General features: G+C 43.1%; 1 protein-coding gene across 1 annotated transcript in view; it reads left to right on the top strand.

The window, feature by feature from the left end:
• LOC310799183 (G2/mitotic-specific cyclin-B2-like) overlaps positions 1 to 7,902 on the top strand; it is a 9,708-nt gene extending 1,806 nt beyond the window's left edge. Inside the window, exons 2-3 of the mRNA XM_083661750.1 lie at positions 6,114 to 6,224; positions 6,312 to 7,902. Of these exons, the coding sequence (XP_083517876.1) occupies positions 6,114 to 6,224; positions 6,312 to 6,380 (180 nt within the window). The 3' untranslated portion in view covers positions 6,381 to 7,902. The remainder of the gene's footprint in view (positions 1 to 6,113; positions 6,225 to 6,311) is intronic.
• The last annotated feature ends 560 nt before the right edge of the window (positions 7,903 to 8,462 follow it).

The following is an 8,462-nucleotide window of genomic DNA, read 5'->3' on the forward strand; positions in this document are numbered from 1 at the left end:
ATTTTCCTTGTCATGAAGTCGCGACCCAAATTTCAGATTTTTTTTTAAACCACTCAAATTTATTGCACAAAAAATAGCGCATTAATTTAACACATTGAGTGCCAGCGACGCCATATGGCGTCATTAGAAATTTACCGTAGAGTGCCAGCGACGCCAAATGGCGTCAGTAACTCCAAATTGTTTTTTTGACAGGGGGGTGTCGATCTAAGCTTCTTACGTCGCCTCTAACAATATTGTAGCTATTGGAGGTCGATAACCTATTTTACAAACCCATTAGGTGGCGACAGCACTCTCCTGATCAGAGAAAAAGGAGCCAAACACACAGAAGAAGTCGCTGGGGAAAAGGAGGAAATCGCATCGCATCCGTCCGTATGCATCGACGTGCATGAAGCACAACGAGCACAACGCCAGCTCAGCTGTGCCCGCAGCAGCAGCATCCGCTGTCACAACTGAGCACCTCCGTGTACGCTGCCACAGCACATCCGCATAATCTGTCTTATTATTCTCAACTGGAAGCATAGGAGCCCGTGACAAACACGCGGAACGCTGTAAAAATGCTGGATGTCGCGGACCCTTCACTGTGCAGAGCAAACTCAGTAGAGAGCCACCAGACACACCCAGGAGGAGGCGTGTGCAGTTGGGGGGGGGTGGGGGGGGCACGCAGAGCACCATACAACAATTCACCCAGACAGACCCAGACAGCAGGACAGGATTACAGGAGGAAGGGTCGGTTACATGGCATTTGACACAGGAGGAAGCTGTAACCAGCAGCGCACGCAGGGGCCAGTGCTGCTGGTTACAGCTCAAAAATATTATTCTGCCAAACAAAATTCCCTGGCCTTCACTGTTTTATTGAAGGAAATTATTTTTGAGGTGTGACTACATCAGAAAATTAGCTTCAGAGTCAGTGATGTGCTTGAAATGTTTAATTTCACAAAAGGCTCATTATCTCAGCTCGTAGAAAAAAAGGTCTGTTTTTCGTTCAATCAAGCTATCTTCTCCGGCTCATAACTAAAGAACGGAAAATGGGATCAATAAACTTTTTTTTGCAGGTGATAGAAGAGAGTCTCATCGTTATTTGTGCGTGTTCAGTGTTTACATAGTAATTATTAAAGAAATTATATGACTGTTTTAAAATGCATTGCGGCCTATGTGGCACAGCAAGCAACCTTTTGCCCAAGGGCCGTGGCACTCAAAGTGTTAATACACAATGCCTTCATGCACTGTTATAAACCTCAAATGAACAAAAAAGTGCAACAGAAGTGCAACTAGGGCTAAAAACCAATTGAAATAAGGCAGACTTGAATTACAGGCCTATATGTTTTTAAATTTAAACAAGTCAAACTGGTCATGCTCAGAAAGTCTTATTTGAACTGTATGAAATATTAAATAAAAGGCAGACTTATCTTGAATTACATGCCTATATGTTTTTAAACAAGTCCTCTCTCCCAATCCCCGTTTGGTGCCCATGCCCGGGCAATTTGCATATAACCCCATAAGTGTCCTTGCCATTGCTTAACCTCAGTCAGCCCACGTCCTGACAATTTGCTCAACCCATCATCCCTGCATTCTGCTTAAACATCAGTCAGCCCATGTCCTGACAAGTCAGCCCCCGTCCTGACAATTTGCTCAACCCATTATCTCTGCATTCTGCTTAAACCTGTCAGCCCACGTCCCGAGAAGTCAGTCCACATCCTGACAACTTGCTCAACCCATTATCCCTGCATCCTGCTTAAACTTCAGTCAGCCCACGTCCTGACAAGTCAGCCAATGTCCCGACAATCTGCATAACCCATCATTCCGGCATTTGCATAAACCTCAATCAGCCCTTGGCCCCGTTTTCCTCATCTCTCCCCATCATCACATGACAGGATCCTGGTTCATCCTTCACTTCAAGACCACACTCCAGAAATGCAACATCCCTGCAGAGAACTATTCCAGTCACTCCTTCAGGATCGGAGCAGCCACATCAGCAGCCATGCAGGGGGCGTCCTCCGCCTCCCTTCAACAACTGGGGCGCTGGTCCTCATCCGCCTATGCATCTTTCATTCGACCAGAGCAAGACACCATATTATCAGCCCAAAGATCCCTCCTTCCATGACTAAAGAGGCAACAAGCACTTCGTTGGTGGTGATCAAACTCTCCTTTTCCTCATCAATGCGCCCATGCCCGGGCTATCCACATCCACGCCCTTGCAACCCCGCTTTGCCTTAAAAAACCCCGGTCAGCCCCTCATCTCCCGACATGCCTAAATTCTCCCCCCGTCAGCCCACGACCTGACTAAAGCATACCCCAGGCGAGCTCCATGACCCCCGTTTTCACTCTCCCAGTTCCTGAAATAACTTTAAATTCCTTTGGGGGATGTCCTATCTCATACAGCACTGACGCCCCTCTCTCATAAGCAAGAGGAGCGTCACATCATGGAGTCATACGCCATACTCAAACCGTCTATTCTGATTCAATAAAGTTTGTTAAAATCATATTACGAGTCTCTCATGATTGAAGTGTAGTCGCAGACTGTAGTTCAATCATGGAAGACCAAATAAGGCATTAATAGAGCACCCCATGCTGTCATAACCCTCAGCCCAAATGACGTCACTAAATGACGTCACCATCTCCGACGTCACCTTCTCCATGACGTCCCAAATGACATCATAAATGACATCATAAATGACATCAGTTATGACATCATAAATGCCCTTCTCCCAAATGACATCAGTTATGACATCATAAATGACATCAGTTATGACATCATAAATGCCCTTCTCCTGGTACTATATAAAGCCCCCATCACCACAGCTTAAATCACACTTGTGCAGTCATCACTCACCTTGTGTCAGCATCACGCATTCATCCAGCATCTCCAGAGCAAAAAGCTTCATCCCACCACCTCCCCAGATCACCACCAATGTCATGACTCCTGTTGGAAACAAATCCCCTTAGGGGGGATGTCCTATCTCATACAGCACTGACGCCCCTCTCTCATAAGCAAGAGGAGCGTCACATCATGCACCGATATGAAAATTTTGGCCGATGCCGATAACCGATATTAACATTGCTGTTATGGCCGATAACCGATATTTACCGATGTCGATATGATCTGTATAAAACCACATTTTTATGATCATCACATTTTGTACATACTGAAAAACACATGTTAACACTGAATTTGAAAAAGTTATGCATTTCTTTATTTGTAAAGCCTTTGGAAAAGCCCATAAATCATAGATTTACTGCATTATTTCATATCAATGTGAAGAATTTGGCTGATAATGATAACCGATATTAACATTGCAACATCTGACCGATACCGATATGTTAAAAAATGACCAACATCGGCCGATACCGATATGATTGCCGATATATCGTGCATCCCTACTTTTTAGTTAAACTGGTCATAACTTTTAATTAAACTGGGGCCATGCTAATCCAGTTTCAATCATCTCAATTGAACTAAAATTAAATATGAAATGAAAAGGCAGAATTCTCTTGAATTACAGGCAGAGCATATGCTTCAGCTTGTTAAACAAGTAAAACTGGTCAGGCTAATCCAGTTTCAATAATCTGAATTTAACTCAAATGAAATTAAAAAAAAAAATGTGGCAACACTTCAGCTCAAGAGCACGGCATGTGACATCAGAGATCTTCTTTTGGAAATCAAGGGTGGGGTTGGCTCTCAGTTTCCTGTAAAAAAGGTCATCATTCAATTGTCTGTAGGCTTCTTCTTTATAGTCTGACATATTCTGGATGACGATGGTGCCCCCCTTGTCCGCAGGCTTAATAACAATCTCAGAGTCTTTTGAAAGCTCTTGTACAGCTAAATGTTCATCTTTAGTGTAGTCTTAGACTGAATTTCAATCATGGAAGACCAAAAAGGCATAGGTAGACACCCCATGCTGTCATACCCCTCAGCCCAAATGACATCACTAAATGACGTCACCATCTCCGACGTCACCTTCTCTATGACGTCAGTTGCCCAAATGACATCAGTTATGACATCATAAATGCCCTTCTCCCAAATGACATCAGTTATGACATCATAAATGACATCAGTTATGACATCATAAATTCCCTTCTCCTGGTACTATATAAAGCCCCATCACCACAGCTTAAATCACACTTGTGCAGTCATCACTCACCTCGTGCCAGCATCCCGCATTCATCCAGCATCTCCAGAGCAAAAGCTTCACCCCACCACCTCCCCAGATCACCACCAATGTCATGACTCCTGTTGGAAACAAATCCCCTTAGGGGGGATATTCTATCTCATACAGCACTGACGCCCCTGTGTTTTTTCAGTTAGTCTGGTAGGTCCCTTTCAATGGGACTCACAGCCTGAGAACTACAAACACCAAAAACTACAATTCCCAGAAGGTGTTGCTTCTACCTGAGTGTGCACAGGTGTTCGGCATACTGCTGATGACCAGAGCAGGAGTCTTAACCTGCCTGTCATTTGTGATCTGTATGCTCTGATGAAGGTCTTGTCGACCGAAATCTTATCATAATAAATGTGAAATCTGTACAGATTCAAGTGTGCGGAAATTCCTTTTATATATGTTGATTGATATAAAATTTATATAAAATCCCAATTTGAAATGGATGTTTACTTAATGGAATGACATGCATGATATCTGCAACTGTCAATTGTTGAGAGATAATCTCCACTCTATGAACTGCTCAGAGTGGGTTGAACACATCCACCTCGGATGTGGTCAGAAAATCCTTTACCACCCAATGCAGCTTCATTGTGATGATTATGAGTGCTCATTGACCGGCGTGGGCGTGGCGCCATGGCGAATGTTGATGTTTCGCCGTCACACAGGAAGTTGGAGTAACTTCATTGTAGATTGTCCAATCTGCTCCAAACTTGTCATGCATGATAACTGTACATGCCTGAACACATCTAGATGTCAATATCCATTTATAGTCATAGCGCCCCCTACTGGCAACACAGAAAGTGCTTTGTAACTTGGCCCTACATGCTCACACGTGCACCAAACTTAACATGTTTGATGAGCATCCCAGCCTGAAGACATCTAGATGACCATTTGGAGTTAGAGGCAGAGCGCCCCCTACTGGCCACACAGAAAGCGGTTTGTAACTAGGCCGTACATGGTCACACCCGCAACGAACTTCACATGTTTGATGAGCATTCCAGACTTCACACATGTACATGCCAATATAGCATTATAGGCAGAGCGCCCCCTACTGGCAACACATGAAGTTGATTGTAACTCAACTGAACGTTGTCCTATCTGCTCCAAACTTGTCGTGCATAAAGTGTCCATGCCTGAAGATATCTGCAGATCAATATTCAGTGATAGTTACAGCGCCACCTACTGGCAAAAGGAAATGACACAAGTTTTACACGTACATGAACTGCTCATAGTGGGTTGACCACATGCACCTCAGATGTGGTCAGAAAAGCCTCAAGCTCTCGATTAACCTTCATTGTGAGGATTATGAGTAAGACATTGGTTTAAATTACAATTTGTTAAGAGTGACCCAGTAAAGATGAGTTTGCTTTATTAAATGAAAGTCAAACTGCCCTCTGTCTCCTGAGTCTCTATCTATGTGCTCCACTAGCGTTTTAAACTGTTTGTGGTCACAGAAGTGGGAATAAAAGATGTGCAGTGTTTTGCCTAAGTCAGCTTTAAAATTGCCTAAGATGCAACGGCATGTTCATAAATTGGCCTAAGTCATTTAATCCACTTATGCAACATGATTTGACATACAGCGTTATTTGTATGTTAATAGTCATATATTGTCATAACCTTTTTGTGTAAAATGATTAAGGAATATCATATACTCTCTATTTGGTTCAGTTTTTTGTGTCTCCTGAAAAACTTGAAAATATGACTTAGGCCATTAGTTTAGCAAGGTGACGATATATTGGCCTATTTGTGTCAAAAAGGCAGGGTAAACACAGGTGCAAGAAAAACAGTAATGAGTGTTTCCAACCTAAACTCGTGGAATTTGGAAACCCTCATTAGTGTTTTGCTTGCACCTGTGTTTACCCTGCCTTTCTGACACAAAATGGCCCCCGGGAAAAGGGTCTATCAACCAACACTTGATTGAATTTCTCTCTCCTTCTCTCCTCCCTTGTGTTGCAGTCTCCTACACAACAGGGATGCACAATGTATGATGAGGCCCACCTCCAGCCAATCATCCAACATCTTGCAAAGAATGTTGAGACTGCAAATGAGGGGGAACTGACGTTCACGGTGAGTTGGTTGCTAAAACAGTCAAGTCTCAATAAGATGCAATGTTGTTTTTAGCATGACCTAATAATGCCTTCTATTTCCCTCCAGGCTGTGAAGGAGAAATATGCCAGCAGCAAACTGCTGAAGGTCAGTCTCCATCCTGCCCTGAAGCCCTGAACTGGGACACGGACAACCCCTCCACTCCTCCTTGCCTCCCCATTCATCCATCCCTCCACCCCGTCCCAAGTCACCCTTACTCCACCTCCTCTGTTTTGTTTTGTTTTTAATTTTATTTTACATTTTAACATTTTACAGAACACACGAAGAAAGAAAACAAAAACAGGCTCAGACACAGAGAAAAGAAATAGAAAAGGAAAAAAAAACACATACACATAGTGTTACAATATAGAACTACCAGCCACACACAGTGCCTTTATGCTTCTAGAAGATGCTGTGCATGGGGCCCCAGGTAAAGGGTCCACGAGTCACCCGTCACTCCTGACCTCGTCAAGATAAGCCAGAAACGGGTCCCAGACGACTGAGAACTTTTTGAGAGAGTTGGTCCTCAGGAACCTGAGTCTCTCCATCTGTATAACAGAGACCATGTCCGTTAACCACAACTGAAATGAAGGTGAAGAGGGAGACTTCCATTCCTTCAGAATTAGTCTTTTGGCGACAGTTGTCCCCCGTGTCAGAGACTGTTGCACAGCTGCAGGGAAGTTCAGAGAGGTCTCCGAGCAGCCAAAGATGGCGAGTTCTGCCTCCGGCTGAAGGGTTATTCCGTAGGCCTTAGAGTACCAGTGAAATATCCTGGCCCAGAATCCTGCTAGTGAAGGACAGAACCAAAAGGCATGAGATAACGTGCCCTCTGACATCGCACAGTGGTGAAACAGAAGGGTAGATCCTATGCAACTTATGCTTAGAATAGTGAAGATGATGAGCGACTTTAAATTGGATCAGCTGGTGTCTACTATTAACTGAGCAGAGTTGTATCATAGACAGACTCCTATCCCATATGTCAGATAACTCGATACCAAGTTCCCCCTGCCATGCTTCTCTAATCCTCTGAGTAGAGGCTATGGTGCAGTTATAAAACAGACATACAAATCTGGAAATGAGATGCTTGGAGTGAGGAGGGCTCAGCAAAACATCAAAAAAAGCATGCTCATCTGGAAGTGCTACAAAGTCATGAATCCTGGATAGAACATAATTTCTGACTTGCAGGTATCTAAACCAGTGTGTGCCGGGCAACTCAAACTTCCTCTTCAGTAGGTCAAAGGATGCAAAATTACCATCTATGTATAGGTCGTTGATTGAGGACAGACCCTTCTCACTCCAGGCCTGGTAGTTTCTGTCTGACCAAGGAGCCAAAAAAGTTGGAGTTGTGTACGGAAACATCTGGCAGACTCAGAACTCTCCTGACTTGATTCAGAATTCTGACAGAGTTTCTCACAATAAAACTCAAACTTGGAAAAGTCCCTGGCCCCTCTAGCTTAGAAAACAGCATGGCTGGCAGAGAGTTGGCAATAGTGCCCTCCACCTCCTCTGTTGATCCTTCTCTTTACCGTTACTTTACTTTTTATCTTTACTGTTTTCATTTCAGATTAATTTTCCTAAAAAAGTTTTAAATATTAAGTTTTCTTTTTGTATTCTGTTGTAAATAGTTTACATAGTTTTCTATTGTAATGTAATGTTTCTATTGTTATATTGTTCTATTGTTGTAATATTAAGTTTTCTTTTTATATTCTGTTGTAAATCGTTTACATAGTTTTCATGTAATGTTTCTACTGTTATATTGTTCTATTGTTGTAATAAATGTGCTTTAAACCTGTGATTTGACTTTTCAAACAGTAATTAATGACTAGTTGATATTGAATGATGGACTGATCAGGTAAATTATATTTTCTTTTCAAATATTCATTGGGTGCAGGTTAATTTGGTGCAGAACATGAGGTGGCATTTCATAGTCATTCCACACACAGTAGACTATCTCTATAGTCTAGGTGTGTCGGGGCAGCATGATATACACACTGGCTGCAGCTAGAGGGAAGTAGCTTGTGCAAAGCTGACGTGAGCCATGAAGAAGAGATACAGATAAGGTGAATAGATTCTGTGTTTCATTTCTGTCACGCAGCCAAAGATCCCCAGCAACAGATTGTGTCCTGTAGCAATATCCAGCAAAAACACATCAGATCCTCTTGTCAACATGGCTACCTGCTCACTAATTGCAAGTCACTGCGGATTGGTGCATCAGCTAAA

This window comes from Poromitra crassiceps (genome assembly GCF_964638095.1).
Source record: "Poromitra crassiceps genome assembly, chromosome: 27".
Taxonomy (NCBI): domain Eukaryota; kingdom Metazoa; phylum Chordata; class Actinopteri; order Beryciformes; family Melamphaidae; genus Poromitra; species Poromitra crassiceps.